At 37.7% G+C, this 23142-nt stretch overlaps 2 protein-coding genes across 8 annotated transcripts in view; one reads left to right on the top strand and one right to left on the bottom strand.

Annotated features, from left to right (window-relative positions):
- Positions 1 to 12366, top strand: part of SPATA9 (spermatogenesis associated 9) — a 51298-nt gene extending 38932 nt beyond the window's left edge. For all 5 annotated transcript variants that reach the window (XM_084881970.1, XM_084881967.1, XM_084881968.1 and 2 more), the window contains 2 exons: positions 6986 to 7081; positions 10840 to 12366. In XM_084881970.1, the coding sequence (XP_084738096.1) occupies positions 6986 to 7081; positions 10840 to 11118 (375 nt within the window). In that variant the 3' untranslated portion in view covers positions 11119 to 12366. The remainder of the gene's footprint in view (positions 1 to 6985; positions 7082 to 10839) is intronic.
- A 162-nt stretch (positions 12367 to 12528) lies between these two features.
- On the bottom strand, positions 12529 to 21573 carry RFESD (Rieske Fe-S domain containing). Of its 3 annotated transcripts, XM_084881972.1 has the most exons (6): positions 21445 to 21573; positions 20234 to 20278; positions 19425 to 19511; positions 15349 to 15531; positions 15214 to 15248; positions 12529 to 13828 (listed from the first exon to the last, which is right to left on the bottom strand). In XM_084881972.1, the coding sequence occupies exons 4-6, from the start codon at positions 15524 to 15526 to the stop codon at positions 13565 to 13567; spliced, it is 477 nt and encodes a 158-aa protein (XP_084738098.1). In that variant the 5' UTR covers positions 15527 to 15531; positions 19425 to 19511; positions 20234 to 20278; positions 21445 to 21573; the 3' UTR covers positions 12529 to 13564. The 3 variants fall into 3 exon arrangements, with proteins under 3 accessions (XP_084738098.1, XP_084738099.1, XP_084738097.1); XM_084881973.1 differs by lacking the exon at positions 19425 to 19511; XM_084881971.1 differs by lacking the exons at positions 19425 to 19511; positions 20234 to 20278 and having other exon boundaries at positions 21445 to 21572.
- Positions 21574 to 23142: the final 1569 nt, after the last annotated feature.

The following is a 23142-nucleotide window of genomic DNA, read 5'->3' as shown; positions in this document are numbered from 1 at the left end:
GGGGGGGGGCACTGTGGGAGGTTGGGGAACCGATCAGGGCCCTGATTGAGCTGGTTGGCCGCCACGTGTGTGTCATAGCAACCAATCGCTCCAGTCGTTCCAGTCATTCCAGTTGTTCAGGTCGTTCCACCATTATGGTCACTTGGCTTTTATATCAAATGCTTTTTAGATTCAGTACCTTGGGGATCGTTGTGATTCTTGAATCTGAGAATAATTTCTTCAATTCTGAAAAATTCTTAGTCATTATTTCTTCAAATATTACTTCTTTCTCATTTTCTCTAATCTCTTCTTCTGGGATGCCTATTAAAATATGCTTAGAACCTTCTCACTTTATTCTTTGTATATATAATGTCCTCATATTTTCCCTTTATCTTTTAAAAATGCATTTTGAATAATTTCCTCTTAGCTATCCTCCAGTTAATCAATTCTCTCCAGCTGTATCTACTATGTCATTTTACTTATTTAATGTGTTTTAAATTTCAAACATTATATTTACCATTTCTAGAAGTTCTATTTGGTGTTTTCCTCAAACTTCCAATTTTTTTTCTTTTCGAAGTGTCTTTTATGAGTTTCTTTTTTTAAAAAAAAATCTAATTATTTTAAACACACTTCTTTGTGGTTCTTTAATAGATTTTTCTATGAGATATTTGGAGGATGCTAGTCTTCCTGACTACTGTGGTATATATTATGTCTCACTCATGGTAGATAATTTCTTTTGGTGTTTTGTTTTATTTAACTGAAAGGTTTTTTTTCAACGGGAATTTTTTAAAATTAGAAATTCCTTGTCTCTTAGAACTGTTCCTGTAAGGATTCAGGTAGTGCTCCAGGGGTAGCAGCCCCTGGTGGAGCCTAGCTTCTTTACTTTCTTCCTGGACTGGTGGGTGCAGGTGTCCCAGTCCCGCCCTCACTGAGACTCCCCAAAGGCCTACTCCTTACCTCATGTGTATCTAAGTCTCATCTCTAGTCTCTTTATTGAAACTAAAGCCCCAGCCATTATTTCAGGGTCCAGTAACATCCCCAGAGTTCCTGGGATATAAACTCAGATACTTACTCTTCCAGATTTTAGTTTCCTCTTTGTTCCTGGCGAGGGGATTTCCTTCTTTTCTCCCCTCCCTTTCTCCCTCCCTCCCTCCTTCCCTCCCTCCCTTTCTTCCTCCCTCCCTCCCTCCCTTCCTTCCCTCCCTCCCTCCCTTCCTTCCCTCCCTCCCTCCCTTCCTTCCCTCCCTCCTTCCCTCCCTCCCTCCCTCCCTCCCTCCTTTCCTCCCTCCCTTCCTCCCTCCCTTCCTTCCTTCCCATTTTTCTTTCTTCTTTTCTTCTCAGTTTTATATTACATTTTTGGTGTATGAATTTACATAGAATTTTTAGGTGGGTTTTTTGTGTGTGGTTCTCCATTAACTCTGCCATGTTGCTGGAACCAAATATCCTTCAGATTTGCTTTTTTTGTTTGTTTGTTAACTCTCACCCACGAATATTTTTATTTTTTTCTGTTGATTATTTTAGAGAGTGAAAGGAAGAGAGGGAGGGAGGGGTAGAGAGGGAAGGAAGTGAAGGGGAGAGACGAGAGGAGAAAGAGAGAGAGAGAGAGAAAGAAACATTAATGTGAGAGGGACACATCAATTGGTTGCCTCCCACATGAGCAGCTGGGCAGATTGAAATTGCAGTTCAGGCCCCAAGCCCTTGACCAGGAATCAAACCCAGGACTTTATGTCTGAGGACTGATGTTATAACCACTTAGAAACACCAGCCAGGGTACGTTTTATTATTATTTTTTTTAATTATTGATTGATTTGAGAGAGAGAAGAAAGGGAAGAGAATTGAGTTGGGGTGGATATTGAGATACGTTGTTTCACTTATTTGTTCATTGGTTGATTTTTGTATGTGCTCTGGGGATCAAACCTGCAACTTTGGCATATCAGGATGACACTCTAACCAATTGAGTTACCCTGCCAGGACCCAGCTTTACTTTTTAATATATTTTATAAATTTCAGTATAAGATGGTTGAATTGATTTTGGAAGTAAGTAAAGTATAATTCTACTTTTTCATTCATTCAACAAATATTTTTGAAAACCTGACATGTAAAATCATTAGCTTAGGTAGTAGGCATTCATAGATGTCTTGTCCTGGGCCTGTGAACTGTAGGTGTTATAGGTAAGCGAGCAATGCTAGTAGATTATAGCAATTACATCATCAAAAGGTGCAAAGTGCACTATGGAAGCATCAACAAGGAGCATGTCATTCCAAAGAGTAGTCAATGTAGGTTTTCCAGAAAGTGATACCTGACCTGAGACTTAAAGTAGGAGAAATTAGCCTTGCAAAGGGAGAATCATTCCAGGAAGAGAGCGGTGTATATTAAGATGCCGAAGCAATCAAGAGCATGCCTTAATTAGGAAGTGTAAGTAGTTTTAAATGGCTGGAGTGAGACAAGTGTGAAAGTACCAAGTCAGAGGTTCCTGGGTCCTTGAGGGTAGGAATGAGGAAGAAGCCTTACTTGGGGAATATGCATTAGCTAGGATGTAGAATCAGAATTACCACCGAGAGCAAACTAAGTTGCATCAAGGAAGAAAACAACATACTGTATCTCAAATCTGAAAGTCTCAGTCATGACAAAAAGAGAAGTATGAACGGTGAAGACAATGGCCTGGAGAGTAAAGGAACAACAGAATAACATGGGCGGTGTGGAGATCAATGGATTGGTCGATGGTACGAAAGTGCGTCAAGATGTCGGTGGCATAGCACAGAGGAGCTATACCAGCCCTGGTACACTGCTTGGCTGCCATCCCAATGCGATGGAGTTCAGCTTATGCAGAGAGAATTCCAACATGGATTCTTTCAAGATTTTCCAGGCTGCCTGTATCAAGGTGGAATTTGTGGTGTACAGGAGTAAAAGGAGTGAAATCTGGAATTACTTTGCAAGGAGATGTGCTTTGTGGATGCATGGAGGGCATCACTTTATGTAGGAAACAGCCTCATTAACCTATGTTTAGGTACGTTCAAAGACCCTCTTCATGTGCTCCGTCTCATCTCTGATGAGAGGATGGTGTACCCAGAGAACCCTGAATGATCCTACCAAAACTCTGTTGGATATTATGTAGCTGGGAACACCAGTCAGGCAGATTGTCTCCCTTAAGAACATAAAGGAGTCTTTTCATTAGGACACTGGCTATATATCTCCAATGACATATTCAAAGATATTGTGCCAAATATGAATTACCCAAAGACTCAACTGATACAGGTGACCTGAAGAGTCTGGTGGCATGTTGTGACATGAGCACAGGGAGTTTGGGTTAGGAGGTTCCCGCTGGACGTCTTGTTAAAAGAGACTTCCTTGGCGCCCGGCACTTGCTTTGCACCTTTGTGGGTGCCGAGTCAGGTTGCTCCTCAAAACCTTTTAGGTTCTGCAGGGCTGAGGTTGTACTGATATATCTGCTAGTTTCTATAAGGGGCTCAGGAATGGAAAACCAAGTGGAGAATATCCTGATGGTTTTCAGCAGTCCCAGCACCAGCACTCATAGAATGGTGCATCTGCTAAGCCCTGTAAGCTGCCCTAAGCTGCAGTGACCTAGATAATCAGCTTTGAATGCTGACTTGGGCCAAGACACGTCAGCTCCCAGACATAGTTGTTGACTTTGGCAGGCCAAGCAGGGCCACAGGACCGGGCGCACTTCCGGCATTAGAGATAACTGTTTCTACTTTGTGCAGGCAAAGGGAAGCAAGCAGCCTCTAAAAGGTCTGTGCCACACGTGGACCCCAGAGACTGGTAGTGCCTTTTCCAAGATGAGGGTCAGGTTTTTCTAAATAAAGTTGACTCCTTACCCCCAAACCTCTGGTGTAGACTACAGTTTTGCGTTTAAAATATACAAGCCTCACAAATAGCAGGCACTTCTGTAGGTCCTTGGATGAGCCTGCCATGAGGCTCTCTTGGGTGGTATAATTCAAGACTTGAGGAAAGGGCCCATTCCTGGAAAGCAGAGCTACTGAAATCTTGAAGACATAATTCTCCAGTTTGACCAAGAGGGTGGGATATTTGAACTTTTACAGGACCACCCAATTAAGAGCTTATTTGAGACCAGTGTTAACAAAGGATATTAATACTAGAATAAACAAAGTCAAATAACTTCATTTACTCTGTGGACGGCTAGTATCATTTCCTGTGCTCATGAGCATTGTGAGTTGCTAAGCAAAGACATGGCCATGTAACTTTCCCAAACTTATAGGAAACTCTTTTTTTTCTGGACCTATTAACAGTAGTCAGTATCTCTTTCAACACTTACTCGTGAGTCACTGAGTTAGTTTTCCCTATTATTCCCCTGGTATCCCTCACCAAGATGGTTTTGGACAACATAAACTAAGTGGGACCTAGTAATACTCTAACCTTCAGGTTACTTGTAAGTGGATCTTTATTTTCTAAACTGCTTATAGTTAGTTTCATTTTTTTTTTTGGTGATTTATCCCATTACTAGTGAAAATAAAATAAACACAATTCTTTTATGAGATGAAGCAGTCAAAATTATGTGGAGGAAATTTAAATATTGAAATGTTTTTACTGTTGAAGCATCCATATATCTTATGTAGTAACATTACCAAATTATAAAAGTAAATATATGGGCATGTTGATATGAAATACTTTTAAATATGCAAAAACATAAAATTAACAAGGTTAAGATAAAATTTCTGAAATAGGCCAAGACAATCTAAATAAAGCCTTCAATTTACCAAATTTCTCTTTATCTCAGTTTTACCATACACTATTCCTGCTCATAGCATGCCAAAGATGAAACAGGGTAGGTTATATTATGAAAAACATGTATTACAAGTGAGTCATAAAATTGGAGAATGGCCACTTGTCTGTAGCCATGAATTTTGGAGGAAATGTATTTTCTACAAGGATGATTTGTCAAAGGAATAGCAAGTATTTATTAAAAACATTAAAATGGTGAAAAACTGACCCTTAGGCAATATACAGATTCATCATTCAGAAGCACAATGTGTATCAAATACATAATTTATTTTGAAACGAATCTGTTTTAATTACCTTTAGGTGAAAGACAAAATCTAAAAGATGCATTCAAAGAGTGACTTATGCATTCAGATACTTCTATTTTTTTTTTAAAGTATATTTTATTGATTTTTTACAGAGAGGAAGAGAGTGGGACAGAGAGTTAGAAACATCGATGAGAGAGAATCATTGATCAGCTGCCTCTTGCACACCCCCTACTGGGGATGTACCTGCAACCAAGGAATATGCCCTTGATCGGGAATCGAACCTGGGATCTTTCAGTCTGCAGGCCAATGCTCTATCCACTGAGCCAAACCGGTTTCGGCCAGACACTTCTATTTTTACTGCATATGGCTTACCAGTTATTAAATATGGACCTCTCACTTGCATTTATATATTCACAAACTCATAATCTTTTATTCTGCTAGGAGGCATTTTGCTAGAGTGTATCTGCTTTCCTTCCTAATGTCAGCATCTGCTCTCTATTAGTGTAACATCTCCTTGTAGCCTCACAGTGGAATTCAAAGGCATGCTATCATTTTGATTCTTCCACAAAAAGAAAATAGCAACAGGTGCTTTATTTCCTGGAAAATCTTTTCAGAAGCCAGGAACATTGGGAAACTTTCCAGAATGACACATAGAATGAGGGGGCTAAAACTGCCCCTACCTAACCCTATGTCGAAGAGTTGGATGGCCTGAAAGGTAGGGAATAAGAAGGGCCTCCCTTCACCAGCCATCTCTTAGCTACTAGGCTAGAGAGTATTTTTGCTTCAGCATTCCATAAATCTCTTAAGAAATAAGATGGCAATTTTGTTCACCATTCAGCAGTGGCAGCAGTAAGAAAAAAGAGAGTTTACTATAATAACAAGTACTTAGAACAGGACCTGGTACCTGGTGCCACGTAAACACATTTGAAAGGGCTGCAATATACCATTGAGTAGAGGTAGTGTAATTTACCTAATCATTCTATCATTAATTGTTCCAGTTTTCCAATGTTGTAAATATCTGTTCCTTGTAGTTTGTGTGCATTATTTTATCCACTACAGCCTGTACCTTTTGGGAGTTATTGAAGCCATCAAGTAGCTCAGCTGTTACTTCAGAGGCCATGGCGCTGCTGATTGGGAAGGGAATGGTTTTCCTACTGTCCTCATTTTATATCCCACTCCCACTCAAGGCAATAGAAGTGGCCTATGAAAGTACAGCTCCCTTGAATCAAATATGTATTATTATTGTTTTAGGCAGGGACACCTTCTATTACCAGAAGGTGGAAACATCTGAGAGACAAACCCATTACTGATGCAAACCTTCTCTTAGTTTCAAAAAGCATGCTGGATACGAGCACATAGCATTTCCTAAAGCTTAATGATCATCTAGGATTAAGGCTGGCCTTCAGCAGACTTATGATTAACATTTCCAACCAGGTCATTAATCTCTAGGAAATGTTCAGTGTTTTGATTACTGTTTGCTAAATTGAAGAAATGAATAATGTAGTAAAGGATGATTATATAAAAGTTATTCTAACATGCACAGCAGCACCCCCTAGTGAACACTTGGTATATGTTAAAAAAAGTTAAGGTTTTTATTTTTTATTATTTGATCTTAAGGAGGGAAAAGGAGGGAGGGACAGTAGGAGGGTTGGAGGGAGGGAGAGAGGGAGGAAGAGAAACAGAAACATTGATTCTGGTACAAGGAAAGAGGCTGTAACCAACTGAGTCACACCACTGGCCCAGTGCAAGGTTTTTAAAATTGATGTTTCTTTTGATGAGCAAAAGAAAATATCTTTTTACAAAAGGAAAAAAAAAAAAAAAAAAAAAAGAGAGAAACTAATATATTTTTAGAGTGTGAAAGAACCCAGGTAGATCTAAAGTGGATGACTTTATTTAGGAAAAAAAATACATAAATTCTCATTTTTCAATAACACTGTAAAATTTAACATTGTAACATTGAAAACTTGTTTTAACAAGAAAACTCTCTTCTGTTTTTGCAGATCAGAAAGGGTTCTTTGTTTGATATCATTTCCTTTCCAGCAAAGACTGCTTTAACTAGCATAATGTATGCTTCATATGCAGCACTAATTTATTTGGTAAGTTAAGCTAAACTATTAGAATCTAGAAATAAACATTCTTTACTTATATAAGATTAAAAGGTATACGGTACATTCTACTCATAAACCAAGGTATTATTCTCTTGTTACACAAAATAATTTTACATTAAAAATTTACTTCAATCCACTAAAAGCTAGTTTGCTTAAATAATTTAAATTATTTGTTTTCAAAAAGTTTATTACCAGTTGGTCAAAATATTGTGGGTTTTGCTTTCATTTAGCCATAGCTGTTTTGTTCCAGCCATTGTGCCATGGTTGGCTATAATACAGTATTCCATTGTTTAAGTCTGTGATATGGGGGAAAACAAATATTAGTGCGTTTTGAATTATGATGTAAATTAAAAGTGTATTTTGAGTTATAAGTGCTGTAATTAAAAAGCGTTCATAAAAAAAATGACAATATAAAGGCTTTTGTAAATGATAAGGATTATTTCTTTTAATCTATTTCCATTTATACTTACCTTTAATTTTTTTAAAAGTATAACAAAGAGAAAAGTACACAGCTTCAATTATCATAAAATCTATTAACCTATGTACCAAACACATCAAGAAACAAAATATTACTATCATTCAGAAGTCTCTTTCTTGTACCCCTCATAATCTCTAACCTTGTCTATAAAGGCAACCACTATTTTGACTTTCAATACCATAGTTTTGTTTGCATTGTATATAAATAAAATTATATAAGGCATATTCTTTTGTATTTGCCCTTTTTTTGCTCAGCACTATCATTGTAAGATTCATTCATTTGATGCTTATAGCAGTAGTTTGTTGATTTTCATTGCTGTGTAGTATTCCATTGATTGACTCTTATCACTATTTATCCATTGTACTGTTGGACATTTAGAATATTTACAGTTTTGGCTATTGTAAGGTGCTATGAATGTTCTTGTACATGTTTTTGGTGAACTTTCTGGATCATAGAATATGTACATGTTCATCTTGTACAGATGTTGTCAAATAGTTTTTCAAAAATGGTTTTAACAATTCATTCCAGTAGCTCAACATCATCACCAACACTTGTATTGTCTTTTCCATTTTAGTCATGGATTATTAATGAGATTGAGTACCTTTTTATACATTAATTGGATATTTAAATATCCCTTTTGTTAATTTTTGTTGAAGTATCTTATTTTTCTATTGGGAATTGCCCATCCTTTTTATTTTTGATTTGTACTTGAAAAATATATTAGGAACAAGCCCTTTTTTGGTTATATATGGGCAAATTTATTTTATTCTAGGACTTACCTTTTCCTGTTTTATCAGTGTGTTTTAAAATGGAAGTTCTTAATTGTAATATAATTTGGTTTATTAACTTTTTCCATTATGTTAAGAGATTTAAATATATTAATTGGGAAATTTTGACCTAAACCAAGGTCATGAAACTCTTACTTCTGATGTAATCTAGGAGCTTTATCACTTTTAGAATTGGTATGAAGTAAGAAACAATTTTTTTCTCCATGGATATCGAATTGAACAGACTCACTTTCTTGGTGAAAAAACACCCTTTTACTATTGCCCAAGAGCACTTGTTGTGTTCTTAATCAAGTGAACTTACATATGTAGGTATATTTATAGACTCTCTATTCTATACAGTTGATCTATTTCTCTCTTGTACCACTTCAACACTGTGATTTACAGAAGCTTTATAATAAGTCTTAATAATTGGCAGAATAAGTCCTCCTTTCAGTCTGTGATTATGGCATCTCTTTTAGGTCTTCTTTAATTTATTTATTTAGGTCTTCTTTAATTTATCTTAATATTTTATGGCTTTTTTGTTAGATGTCTTGCACATTTATGTTAATATTTTTATCATATTGAAACATACAGTAATAAAGACAAAAATTCCCCATAATCTAGACTCAGTGCAGTCCCAATTCAAATATGAGCAGATATGTGTAAGTTGAATAGTTAATTGAAAAATTTATAGGGAATTACAAGGAGTCAAGAATACCCAAGAAAACTTTCTTAAAAAATAAAGAACTTGATTTTAAACACATATACAGGTTTTGTTTTTTTTTTAAGAACAGAGTTTATCAAATAAATATTTTGAAAATGTTTTAAATTTTTGAGATGTATTCAATATCTTTAATGTGAATTTCAGCTAGAATACAAAAATTCAGCTAGAATACAAATACACTGCAAAAAATGGGTTGAATGAAATAGCTATGTTGAACAAAAAAGAAAAAAAGAAAGCCTAAAACCAAAATTATACTGTAATGTCCCAAAGGCTTTTGAAATAATCTCACATGATTTGTCATGCTATAAACTTTCTAAGCAGGTAATAGAAACAATTTTTGGTTATCTGATAATTGGTCATATATGCATCCAAGCAAGACATAGGAGGGGTCAGGTCTGGAATTATGGTTTTGAAGGCATATAACATATATGTTGAAAATTAACACTCTGACTGGAATCATGCCCAGAGAAAAGTTGACAGAAATGTGAACAACAACAGTAAGATGAGCTAAGAAGAAACCCATGGAGATAAGGAAGCAATAATCAGAAAAGTAGGAAGAAAATCAGGAGAAACAGTGTCAAGGAAATAGACTCAGAAGTTGAGATTGTTAAGTGTCAAGACAAGCAGAAAAGTGAGGGTTTTGTTTCCATTAGATTTAGTAGTAAAAGTGTTGGAAGTAACTATCTTTCTCTCGTTTTCTAAAACTGGGACAGAAGTGGTTAGAATGGACACAGATAAAACTTTGTAGGTGAGGGAAAAAGAAATATATTAAATAGGATAGAGCTTCTCAAACTTTTATCATAGCATGGCCTATACAGAAAATGATCATATTTGGGATAAATGCATGAAGCTGTTTGCACCTCAAGTTTTATAGCTCTAAGTTTGGATATACTCAGATACAAGTAAAAAAAAAAAATACCTGCAGTTGTCTTAATTGATAAAGACATTTAAATATCACTCTTAATTAAAAGTCTGGAGTTAGGTTGGCATTCCCAGATTTGTACAATGGATTTACAATGTCATCATGAACCCAAAGCTTTCTGTTTTTGGAATTGTATTTATCTATATGTTTTGACACTTTTTTAAAGTTCTAAGTGGAATTTTTTGAGGGGAAGTGGATCATGTCTGTTTAGAAATCATTTACCTTACTAAATTTTTATCGAAATAGTTGTGCCCTTCCAGTTGTACACACAGGTATAAGCAAAGTCCAGTGGCTAAAAAAGCAAAAACAGAAAACCTATTGTGAGGTATTAAAATGTTGGAGACATTTCATCTCTCAGAAGAAATTTTCATTTAATTAAATCAGGAGAATAAAGGAAATGTTCCATTTAATTAAATCAAAGGATTAATATATAGAACATTAATGAATTGAGAAAAAAAGATGTAAAGCATATCTTTATTGAGTTAAACTAGGTTTTAATTTTCTTTCTAGATTATGGTACTATATATTTAGAGCAAGGAATCAACCCCATGTGCCCAGGGTTCCAGAAAGGAAGTGCTTCTTTATTAGAGTATGTAGATTAATGACTTTATATTCAACACTGGAGGCCCGATGCACGAAATTCACGTAAGGGGCTTGGTCCTCGCGGCCCCCGCTGCCTGCTCCCTTGCAGTCCACTGCCTCAAGGCCTCGCCCACTGGTTGTTCAGGAAGGTCGTTAAAGAAGGTCGTTCCTAGCATTTTAGCTCTTTATTATATAGGATTTTATTGGGCTTTTTATCTGCAAGTTTAGTAGCTTAAAAAGAAACTTTACTTTTCAATATTTTTTCATTATTAGACAGTCTGTGTTAATGCTGTTCTGGAGAAGGTAAAGAAAATTTTCCAAGAAGAAGAATCCATAAGGCAAAACAAAGAGGAGAGCAAACATCTTAGAAAAGCCTTTTCTGAGCCTGCACTTTCTGAACCTATGTTTCCCAAAGATGAAATCAAAGCGAAAACTTATTTTTCATTACTGGATCAGCCAAACAATATTTCTGATTTTCCTGATGATATGCTGAGTAATAAGATCCAGGTTTTACATTCTGTGTTTGACGAATCAACTGAAATAAATGAATGAACAAATCTGATCATGAATATCACTTGAACAGCTTAAGATTTATCTATGTAATAACATTTCATCTGACAAAACCAGGAAACTAGTTTTCATATACTGACTACTCTGCTTTTAAGAAGAGTGGGGAGGAACTAGTAAAATGTCATTCTCAAGTGTTTATATGGTAGAGAAAACAAAATGAATCTTGGTGTAGAATATATTTATGACTCTCTGATTGTTTTTTAATGAATATGAAAATTTACCCTTTGGTGGGTTAGACTTTATGCTTTGGTTTATAATATAGGAGTATGCACAATACATTTATGTTTTTATTAAAGGCTTGTTTTAATCTTTCTAATTATTTTTCTGGGAAGGAAAAAAACCTCTATCAAAATGCTACACATTTTTTTTTTTAGAGACATTTTTCAAAGAATATTTGTTTTCTATCTACAGGCTGGATAGTTTGAATCTGCCTATTTCGCTTCTTTTGTAACTTCTCTGGTAAAGTATGAATATTTTGCAATTCATAGATGTCAGGAATTTATTATAAAACAGAATGTTATTTACAAATCTGATGAGAAGATTTCTGTATATGAGGACAGGACTTGACATGACATTTTTTATTTTCAGATTAGAGTAACACATCTAAAACCAGAAATCAAGTCCATATTACTCATTGTGGCCACTGGATCCTGAGAGAGAATGCTCTGTAAGTGAGCCTGCAAACTAGAGCCGTGGCTTTGCCTGTAGGAGGTACTTTGGTTTGTTCTATGCACTAAAATTAAAAATGTGCCTGGTCATTGGAGGACTGGCATCTGATATAATAAGCTGGGATATGTTCATCCTAGAGGTGGTACAATTCCTATACCTGGTGAGTAGCTACTGCCATAAACAATATTTATATAAAGCTCAAGCCTGGCTTTTTAGTAGTAATCTGAGAAATGAGTAGCAAGTGTTGTATTACCTCATGCTACCCATATTCCACCAGAAAAGGAAATCCTATCTAACAAAAGAGTAATATGCAAATTGACCATCACACCAAGACAGGGGATGGCTGCCTCCATATGGACACAAGATGGCCTGCAGAGGAAGGCAGTTGTGGGAAGTTGGGGGTGACCAGGCCAACAGAGGAGGGCAGTTGGGGGAAACCAGGCCAGCAAGAGAGGGCATTTGGTTGGGGGGGGAAGGGGGGAAGACCCAGGCATGTAGGGGAGGGCAGTTGGGGGGACCCAGGCCTGCAAGGGAGATCAATTGGGGGGAGAGGGACCAGGCCAGCAGGGGAGGGCAGTAGGGGGGATCACGCCTGCAGAGGAGGACAGTTGGGAGTCAGCAGTTCTGGATTGTGAGAGGGATGTCCAACCACCCGTTTAGGCCTGATCTCAGTGGGATGGGGCCTAACCAAGCGGTTGAACATCCCTCAAGGGGTCCCACATTGGAGAGGGTGCAGGCTGGGGAACACCCCCCTACCACATCCCCGTGCACAAATTTCATGTACTGGGCCTCTAGTGTAATATATTCTATGTGCTGTCAAGTTTTAGATCACCAGCACCTCGGGAATCAGGCAACCAGAACAGCATTGGCCAAAAATAACTGGCAGGGTAAGCCATTTAACATCAACTTAGCAGAAAGGATTCTGAGGAACACCACCCTACATTTCTTCCCTCTGTAACATTTACATGAAACACTTAGTTGTACATACATGCACAAAGTTCTCTAAAAATAAAAACAATTATTTGAAAATTGCATATAGGCATTCAAAGTACTTTAGCTCACCGAATAGGAGACTTCACGTCTCCCAGGGCCGGGCAGCAGCTGTGTCTTCCTATGTTGAGATTATCTGTTTTGACCAGAGAAACTGAGCCAAGATTTACATGGCTTTGATGTCTAGCACATTGATAAGTTTCTTATTTTTAAATTCAGCATTTCTGGAGGCAATTTTTAAGTGTAAAAAAGTCTGCTATTTACATATTTGAAAAGACAGAAGTTAATATTTAAGCATTTCAATGTATTTAAATTTTACCTTAAAAAGTAATAACAACAACCAAATAGGAGAGGTAGGAAATATGTGGAGGTATCAATGAAACAAGAATGGAAGACTGCTGAAATTGCTGAAGTTGGGTGATGAGAGTTTATTATATAATTCTGTATACTTTGTATAAATTCAACTTTTCCATGATAAATAAAATCTGCTACATCAAATAAGGAGGCCCCCCCCCCAATTTTCCTTAATAGATCTTATTGTATACATTTTCTTCATTTTAGTTCAAATTACCTTCATCCTTCTTTAAGTGCACATTCCAGACCTATGCATTTTATATTCTTCATACTCAGTACTTGTGCTATTGAACCTATCAAGAACTGTATGACTTTTAAAGATAAGTAATGGGCCTATGTTGGAAAAAAATCATCTTTGGTATTGAAGCAAGGTTATTTTTAAAACATTTATACTTTTCATTGCCATATGATTTTATCAGGAAGGAGTCTTAATTACTTTGAAGTTTCCAGTGGCATAAAAATCAGAGTCATACTTAACAGGTTCATTAGAAAGAGTCACATAAATTTTCCCATTGTCCACTGTCACTGTATGAATCCTTTGCTTTATTCCTTTGGAACACCACTTGGGTTTTGCTGATGGGTCTTTAGGGTTTATAGACTGATATAGTCCTTCTCCTGTTGCCAAAGTAATTTTGAATTTATGCCAGGGGCAAACTACACATGGTCGTCCATCAAAATCCTAGGGAAGGAAATAATTGATTTAATAGTTTGCTATTTCCAATGTTCACAATAAACCTCAGACTCAGAACGGAATCTATTGCAGAAGAACCAGGTTAAAGAACAAGACGACTTTTCTTTTTCCTTCCCATTTAGAAATTAGTATCAGACAGGATCTAATCTTAGCAGTCATCACATCATCCCTTTTGCTGTTGATGAGAATCCCAGTGTGTTAGAGCTCTGCCAGAGATTACTAGCTCAGCGACTATACCTATTGCTGCAGATAAATGAGAGAACTATATTAGATGTCAGTGTTACTTCCTTGACAGAAATGAGGCAATGGCTTCAGATGCTTCTTAAGGAATTTTTCACTAACTTCTGGAAGAATGGTAAGCTTCAGATATAATTCAAGAGAGGTTACTAAAAGCTTGAGTGCATATATTAATTGAAGAGCAATTTATGATCCAAAGTAGTCAATTCTCAATTTCTTAATTGTATTAAAACAGTACTTCTCAAATTTAAAAGAGCACAGGAGTCACCAACATTCTGTTTAAAGTCAGTAGGCCTAGGGTGGGTGCAAGATACTGCATTTCCAAGAAGCTTCCAAGTGACACATGAAACATACTTTGGTCTATGGAACATACTTTAAGTAGCAAGGTCTTACAGTTCTATAGGTCTGTCATGGTCTGAAATTGGGAGAAATTCTTCCACATTTATCAGCACCAGGTGCTTACATTTTTTTAAACACTCGAAGTGCTGGAATACTGACATTATATCTCCAGAAAACTGTTAGAAAAGATTCATATTTTCATAAATTATAAATTAACATAATTTTAATACACATGTCCTTTTACATGAGGACATGAGCGCAGGTGGGGAACTAGGTATATATGAAGTGTAGAGAGAGTGGAACACTATGTTTAAGATTGTACTTTGTACTAGTTAGAGGGGGAGAGAGAGAGAAAGAGAGAGAGAGGGATAGAGTGTGCGGGCTATCAGTTTCATGAAATAGAAAAACATAGTATTCCACAGCATGGCTATTCATAATTTATTTAAACTGTTTCCTATTGTTAAAACATTTAGGTTGTCGTCATTTTTAATTACAATAATTAATGCTACAATGACCATCTCCTATATACATTTAAACATTTGTGCAATTATATCTGTAGGGTAGATATCTCAGAGTGCAATTGGTAGGTCAGAAGACATACATAGTTCTCACATTTATCTGTGAAATGGTTTTCTTTACATTGTAGGGCTGAAAATTCCTAAAATATTAGCAATTATACTAGAAGCATTAAAATATAGTGCAAAGACAAATGTAAATTACTTTTTACTACAGAATGAAATAAGAATATAAATAGAAAACATTTGAGTTTTTTTGAGAATAGATTTAATCTTACATACCTCTATTTCTCCCAAATGTAAAGGTCCTCCTGAGTCTGAAAAGAAATTGAGTATTAAATCTAGTCACTGGAAATTTTGATAGTTTTGTTGTTAGCAAACAAATACAAGATTTACAAATAAAAAATAAAATCTTACGGTAACAGCGAATATCCATAGCATGATATTCTCCTTTGTGATAGAAAATGACCACTTCTCTATCATGGACAACAGCTGTCATTCTTTCAGATTTCTTAATGTCCTCTTCTCTGCCAACATAGACAGAAGAATATTCTTCCTTCATTTCAGGATCTTGTTCAGGGCTACCAAGATCCATGCTAGCTGAACCAAAATGAAAAAGAAAAAAAAAAATTGGTAAGTGGCCTTCACTAGTCAGACTATATCTTAACTCAGAGATAATCATATTGTAAGAGAAGTCTGATTTCTCTGAAATTGATAGAAGCATTTTTGTAGCTATATAATACATTTTAAAATACTAAATTACAGTAATGATTTTGAGTTACAGACTTTTAAAGCTTGCCAAAATTAGGGAGGACTCCTCACTTTTAAAGCTGGACTTGTATTAGATTCATTTCAGTGTGTAAGGTGGATATTTCAGAACTCTTAAAACACAAGACTAAAGTTTCACTATCCTTTTATTCCCGATCAAACTCAATGCTAAACAACATTTGGTTGCTATCCTGTTGAATTTAGGACTTCACGATAGTCTGGGTAGTCTTCGACCTCTGGGTTGAGGTGTATTATCTCCCTCCCCCCCTTCTTTATGTATTGGTGTTGGGTGTATAGCTCAGTGGTTAGACAATCATAATTTACATAATGTTTCCCTCAATATTTCCAGTACCTCAACTGGCACCATACATAGGTACACAATATTCACTATATTTCCAAACACCAGTTCTCGCTTTGGGTCTATGAGTCTGTTTCAAGTTTGTTTGTTCATTTATTTTGTTCTTTAGATTCCACACATTAAGTGAAATCATACAGTATAAGTCTGATGGACTTATTTCACTAAGCATAATACCCTCTAGATCCATCCATGCTGTCTCAAATGGTAAGATTTCATTCTCTTTTATGGCTGAGTAATATTCCATTGTAGATATGAACCACAGCTTTTTTATCCACTGCCCTATTGATGGGCACTTGGGATGCTTTCATAGGTTGGCTATTATAAATAACGCTGCAATGAACATAGGGGTGCATATATTCTTTCAAATTTGTGTTTTGTGTTTCTTTGGATAAATCCCCAGAAGTGAAATTACTGGGTCGGTTCACTTGGTTTTGCCTTGCATGGACAGCCAGCTCTTACAGAGCAACCAGACTATTCTAGCAGATGTGTGTGAATGAACACTTCTTTCTTTCTTAAATTAAGAAATTGTCATTAGTTTCTTCTGCCTCATTTGGGCATTCAAAGAGATGGCTTCTCTTCAGTTAATTTACAGCAGTATATAAACTCATATTGCCAAACAAAGATTTAGAAGCATTTGCAGGTATTATAAATAGATTTTTTTCTCATCCCGGATATTTAGCCTATTTCTTTGAAAGCAACCCTTTCAAGGACACCTTCTGTATATTTTAAGAACATAGTCTTCAGGCCTTCTAGTGGTTTCTCTAAATACTTATTTAATCCTATATGGCTGACTAGAAGTTTGAAAATGTTAGTAGGAACAGAGCATTGGCTCATTTAGCTTTTTAAAAATTTTGAGGTATAACTGACATACAATATGTTAGGTTAAGGTGTACAACATGATTTGATATATATATTGTGAAATGATCAGTGCAATAAGTCTAGTTAATGCCAGCAGTATACATAGTTATGGAATTTTTTCTCTCTTGTAATGACAATTTTTAAGATTTACTCTCTCATCAACTTGCAAATGAAAGGATAGCTCATTTAAATAATAAATTCAGTCCTGGCTGGGTGGCTCAGTTGGTTGAAGTGTCATCCCAGATACCAAAAGGTTGTGGGTTTGATTCCCCCTCAGGACACATACTTAGGTTTTGGATTTTGACCCCTGGGGAGTACATGGGAGGCAAGTGTATATCGATGTCTCTCCCTCTCTAAAAAAATAAAAATAAATCAATAAAAACATATCCTCTGGTGAGGGTCAATTAAAAAAAAGTTCATAAAACAGAAATGATTAAGAGGTAAAATATCTATGTGAATGTGTAGAAATGAGCTTTAGATAGAAGGGATTTATACACCACTATTTTGAAGTTAGTTCTGAGCCATAAGGAAGATAGATATTAGAGCCTGAGCTCCAAAATTGAAGTATAGGATGAGGGGTGTGTGTGTGTGTGTGTGTGTGTGTGTGTGTGTGTGTGTGCGCTGCTGGGAAGAATCAGGAGCTTTAAGTTCAAAGTATAAAGGAAAGCATTATTACACAAATCAAGTTTAGGGAATTATTGTACAAACATGTCAAATTTGTGCTCTGACATTAGCGTTGTTAAACTTTGCTCTAATTAACCTAGTTCCTTTTTTAAAGGATGGGAAAAGCACCTATGCTATTTTTGAAAAATTATTTCGTCATAATAAAAGCAAAAAAATACAGTTTTTTTTTTGTTTTTTTTTTTAAGGCCATGATTTTCTGAATACTACATCTCTAAACAGTTTGGAAGCTACCCAAAGTACACAAGTTGCTCATGTGGTAGTAATTACCTCCACAGTGTTGGGCGGACGTGCAGCCCTTTATCATATTTTGTGACAGGACAGAAGGGCAATAATGATAAGAAAAATGGAAACAGAAAGATGAACTGAAAGGGGGGAAACAGGCTGAAGAAAAAGCAAGAAACATGGAATTTGCAACACATTTCACCAACAAAGGGTTAAGATTCAGAATATATGAACTATATTTCAGAAAGAAAATACCAAATAATCATAGAAAAATGGGCAAAATATAGAACAAACATTTCACAGATGAGAAAATCTGAATGGCTTCTAATCACACAAAAAGATGCTTCACTTTACTAGTAGAAAAATTTAAAAGAAGTGAAAAGCAAAGTACACATGGGATACTATTTTCTACCCAACAAACTGGCAAAAAAATCATACCAAGTATTAGCAAGGATACAGAGCAACTAACTGATAGTGTGATGACATCAATTAGTGCTCCCCACAGCTTGGCATTACCTAGTAAAGCTGAACATATTCATGACCCAATAATCCCACTTTCTGTGTATTACAGAGAAACATTCAGAGGTACACCAGGGGACATGCACAAGAAAGGTTACAATAGCAAAATTGGGCAGGAAACAACTCAAAATCAATCAACAGTGAAATGGATAATTTTTTAAATTATTATTCAGTCAATATTGTAGAATGTAGCAGTAGTATGGCTATGTCAAGTTGGATTTAAAAAATATAACTTTAAGGGGAAAAAAATATTTTTATCAAATGCAAAAACAGGCAAAACCAAAAACATTATTCATGGACACTGTATAAAGAGTACATTTATAAAGAAAAGCAAGGAGATGGTAAATACAAATGTTCTTAAACATCTCAAAGTATTACATTTAGTCTTATATTTAAAATTATTCTTTTTCAAAATTTATATTGTATCCTACTTTATAATTATGACCCAACTAATCCAAAATCTAAGAAAAATGGGATAAAATGGCACTTTCTATCCTTAGAGAATGTGCCTATGCATAGATCATTAATGGACTATTTGAGAATTTTGTACAGCTTATTTCAAAACGTGGCATTAGGGGAGGAAATTAATAAATAGTTCTATTTCTTTTTCCAGGCAAAAGTTAGAAAGGAAATACTAGTATCAAGCAAGTAACAAAATACATGAGATGTGGAGTAGCATCAAAGGTTAAGTAAGTTCTCTCCCATTCCCAAATAAATGAGAGCTAAATACAATCCTCCCTCAAGTTTCAGTCTCTTAGAACATGCAGTCTTTGCAGGATTTTGCCCTCAATTAAAAAAAAAAAAAAAAGTAACTGTAGTGAACTTTCCAGGGGCTGATAAGAAATGAACAGAGAAAGCTGGGGCTAATGATAAAGGTTTCTGAGAACCATGATCATAGTCTTTCATTTTGCTTAGGAAACTATTATCTCATCCTTCAAATAATTCTTCCCTATATGCATCATAAATGGCTCTATTTATTTATTTATGATATCTGGTGACTATAATTAACACCCATATTATTCTTAACCATATTGTGAGTATAGTTGGTCCCTTCAGAGAACAGCTTAAGAGTCAATGTATTCACCTTAACTACTGTTACTTCGATGCACTATTCAGATGCTTCCACACATTTCCTCTACTTTGAATCAACTTTAAGATAGTAGAATCTTAACTGGATAAAAAGAAAGTGAAAAGTTAAACAGGTTACCCAGTTTGCAGGATAGATGAGGAAGACGTCTTTCTGAAAAAAATTAGCCATTTTGTTCCACAGTTCACTCTTTGGGAAATATTTCTTTTTTTGACTCATGCCTAAAATTGGGTTTCTAAAGGTGTTGACACCACATAAAATCACAAATTAGCTAAATGGGTCCCAGTGTCTATTAGCTACCTTTCCAGCATAAGGAATCCATTCAGATTACATTAAAAATAGACAGTAATCCAGTTTCTATAAGACACTGGAGACCAAAAGAGACACGAGATTAAAGGAATTTGTTATTCCTCTTGAGCACTGAGCACAATGCTTTTACTAAGTCTGGAGACATGGTCTACATAGCTCCAGGTGTCACCTCTGCTTTTAGGTTCAGAGAAGAGAAATATCTTTGTGCCATCTCTGTGGATGGCAGAATAATAGATGAAACTAGTGATCTTTCAGGGCGTGTCAATGGTTGGGCTCTGGGCGTATGTGAATTCATTAATCTCCACAAAACCCAGCGGTACACTATCTCTGTTCCAGACCAGAGAACCAAGGGCAAAGGGCTCTTTTTAAACAAAAGCTTCCTCAAACTCACAAAGGAGCAGTCAGGATTCAAACCCAGATCCTATGAGTCTACCTTTGTGAACGTGGAAATATAAACCTTACCCACATCCTTGTGAATCTGCAAATATAAACATTACCTTTTCATACCAGGCAGCCAGGTAAGGTTTATAAAAACACGTGGCCTGCAAGTAAACAATCTGAAAGGTACCAGACCGTTTAACACAGTAAAAATCTCTCTCTCACCGTATATATCACGACAGATGGCGGCCCTCCTTATTTATTTATTTGTTTGTTTATTTATTTATTTATTTATTTAAAGAACGCTAATGTGTAAGAGTTGTTGCCAACAAATGTTTAAAAAGGAAGCTTTCCCCCAATAATTTAATGAAGTCGCACCGCCGTTATGGAATCGGCTACCAGGGCCTGGGATATTAGGAGATCACCAGGTGAGCCCCATGGGATATCGGAGGGGAGATCGCCAGGGGGGATCTCTGGGATATCGGAGGAGATCGCCAGGGGTGCCCCCCTGGGATATCGGCGGGGAGATCGCCAGGGGATCTCTCTGGGATATCGGCGGGGAGATCGCCAGGGGTGCCTCCCTGGGATATCGGCGGGGAGATCGCCAGGGGATCTCTCTGGGATATCGGCGGGGAGATCGCCAGGGGAGCCCCTGGGATACCGGCGGGGAGGTCGCCAGGGGAGCCCCTGGGATATCGGAGGGGAGATCGCCAGGGGACCCCTGGGACCTGAGAGAGGGGATCACCGGGGAATCCCGCCTCGGCGAGGGAGGCCAGGGGCCCCGGCGCGGCAGGAAGGGCAGCCGGTGTTCTGCGCGGGGCCCGGCCGTGCTCCGGCTCCGCCCGCTCCGGGCACAGGATTCACGCTCTGGGACATTTTAGTAAATGTCTGCAGTCCCGGCGGGGCCCCCCGGAGGTGGGCTGTCCGCCTGCCCCCTTCAGGAGACGAGCAGAAGCCGAGGCGGACCCGCCGCCTGGGGCTCACAAGGCGGGGGAAGCGGGGAAAGCCGCCCGCCAGCCGCGGAGGCGGCGGCGCGGGCTCCGGCTGAACCCGGCGTGTGGCCGCCCTGGGCCTGGCGGGAGCTGCCCCGGGGTTAATGGTTAACCGGCGCGGGGCCGCGGCCCGGGGAGACCGCGGTCCTCAGAACGGCGGGGGGAGGAGGGGAGTCAAGGCCACTGGACAGCGCCCCTCCCAGCTCCGGGCAGCCGAGGCCAACGCCGCCGCCGGAAGTCCGAGCCCGGGCCCGCCCCCCAGCCGGAAGCAGCGGCCCCGGGATGCCCGCCCCGCCCCACGCCCAGCCACCAGACTCCGCGGCCGGAACGGAATTTACCTTCTGGTCCCCGCTTCTCCCCGGCGAGAGCGGCCGCCGCGGGCCCCGCGAGAAGCTACTGCGAGAGCCGGGGCGCCGGGCGCCCGCCGGGCCTCCGGGGGCGGGGCCAGTCGCCCACGTGACCCGGAGCGCCCGCCTCCGGGTTCACTGAACAGCGGCCGCGGCCCAGCCCTCTGCCGGGACCAGGGAGCCAAATCCTGGTAATCTTGTGTCTCACAAACGTAGGTGGCATCCCTTTATTTTGTTTATTTCACCCACATTTATCCACATTTTAAATGCACCCAGCGATCTCACTTCTAGGGATTATTGCCCTTGTAAAAACATTTGCAAACGTTTAGTCACAATGCATGGAATCCCTTGATAAAGATGCTTTATTGCAAGGAAGAATGAGTATAGCCAAATGATCACCGGCAAGGGAATGGTCACAGGAAATAAACAGTGGAGACTATGTGTACCCTCTTTAGTGGAAGAAATTGTTTCTCGAGATACAAATACGTAGGTATGTACATAAGCTTTTTCTTTAAAAAAAAAAAACAATAGCTTAGTGGGTTTTTTTTGAGAAATGAGGAAAGATTTTCACTTTCATATTTTGAACTCTACTTTTTTTTTTCTCTTTATACTTTTCCGAATTGAAAAGGCAACAACGACCTTATACTTGTGTTCAAAAGTGGGAGCTAGATGCTGGGATAGTTTTATTTTGTGTGTGTGCTTTTTTAAAGCGTCCTTGACTGTCTTCTAATGCAGTGGTTCTTAACTCTGGCTAAACTTATTAGAATCACCTCGGGGTATTAAAAAATCCTGATGCCCAGACCAACGAAGTAAAAATCTTGAGGGGGAGAAGGATACATTTTTTCTAACTTCCCAGGTGATTCCAGTAGTCAGGTTGAAAACCACAATCTATGTGTAATATTCTGATACACGGATCGCAGATCCTTGAGTTGCCAATAGGGCCTTGGGCTGCTGAAACCCAGAAGCCTTTTCCATTTAACCCAAAATGCCATGCAAATGACTTTTTTTTTTTTTTTTCCCTCTGAGCCAAAACATGTAAAAGATTGAGAAGCCCAGAATAATGAGTTTGCTTACAATGTCATTTTCTTCAGAATTTTATTATGTTTAGTATAGCTTTAGGGTGATAGTTGTATTTTATGGGAGATTTTCCAGTTTGTCCTTTGGTTTCACTGATTCAAGCACAAATTAAACATATAGTTTTGAAGAATTGCTATACCAAAGTGATAATAAAATATATTTGGATTTATTATAATTTACATTATCTGTTAGCAATCCCAAATTATTTTATTGACATGTGGAATATGTAAGTAGTCCTCAGTTGGTGTCACTGAAGGACTAAGTAAGGTTTGCTATTTCTAATGAAAAGTTATTTTTTGCTTTGGCATAAGCTGGACATTAAGATAAGGCACATCTTAGATCCACTGACCTTAAATCTGATTTTGAATAAACTGAAGAACTCAGTAGATATACATGAATATATACATATACAAGCATGAGAGAGAAATGGGATTTTTTTTTAAACCTCCACTGAAAGAAATAATGTGAGTAGTCATGAAAAGGATAAAACGCTTTGAAAACTGTAGGCTAAAAACTATCTTTCTCCACTTCTGAGACTCAGTTATACAAACACATGCACACACACACATGCAGTGTTGGCATGCTCATGAATTAAGAGCAGGGGCCCGTGAA

Source organism: Pipistrellus hanaki (assembly GCF_964339955.1).
Source record: "Pipistrellus hanaki genome assembly, chromosome: 4".
Taxonomy (NCBI): domain Eukaryota; kingdom Metazoa; phylum Chordata; class Mammalia; order Chiroptera; family Vespertilionidae; genus Pipistrellus; species Pipistrellus hanaki.
Note: the sequence above shows the minus strand (reverse complement) of the source record. Positions and strands in the feature narration are given on the sequence as shown.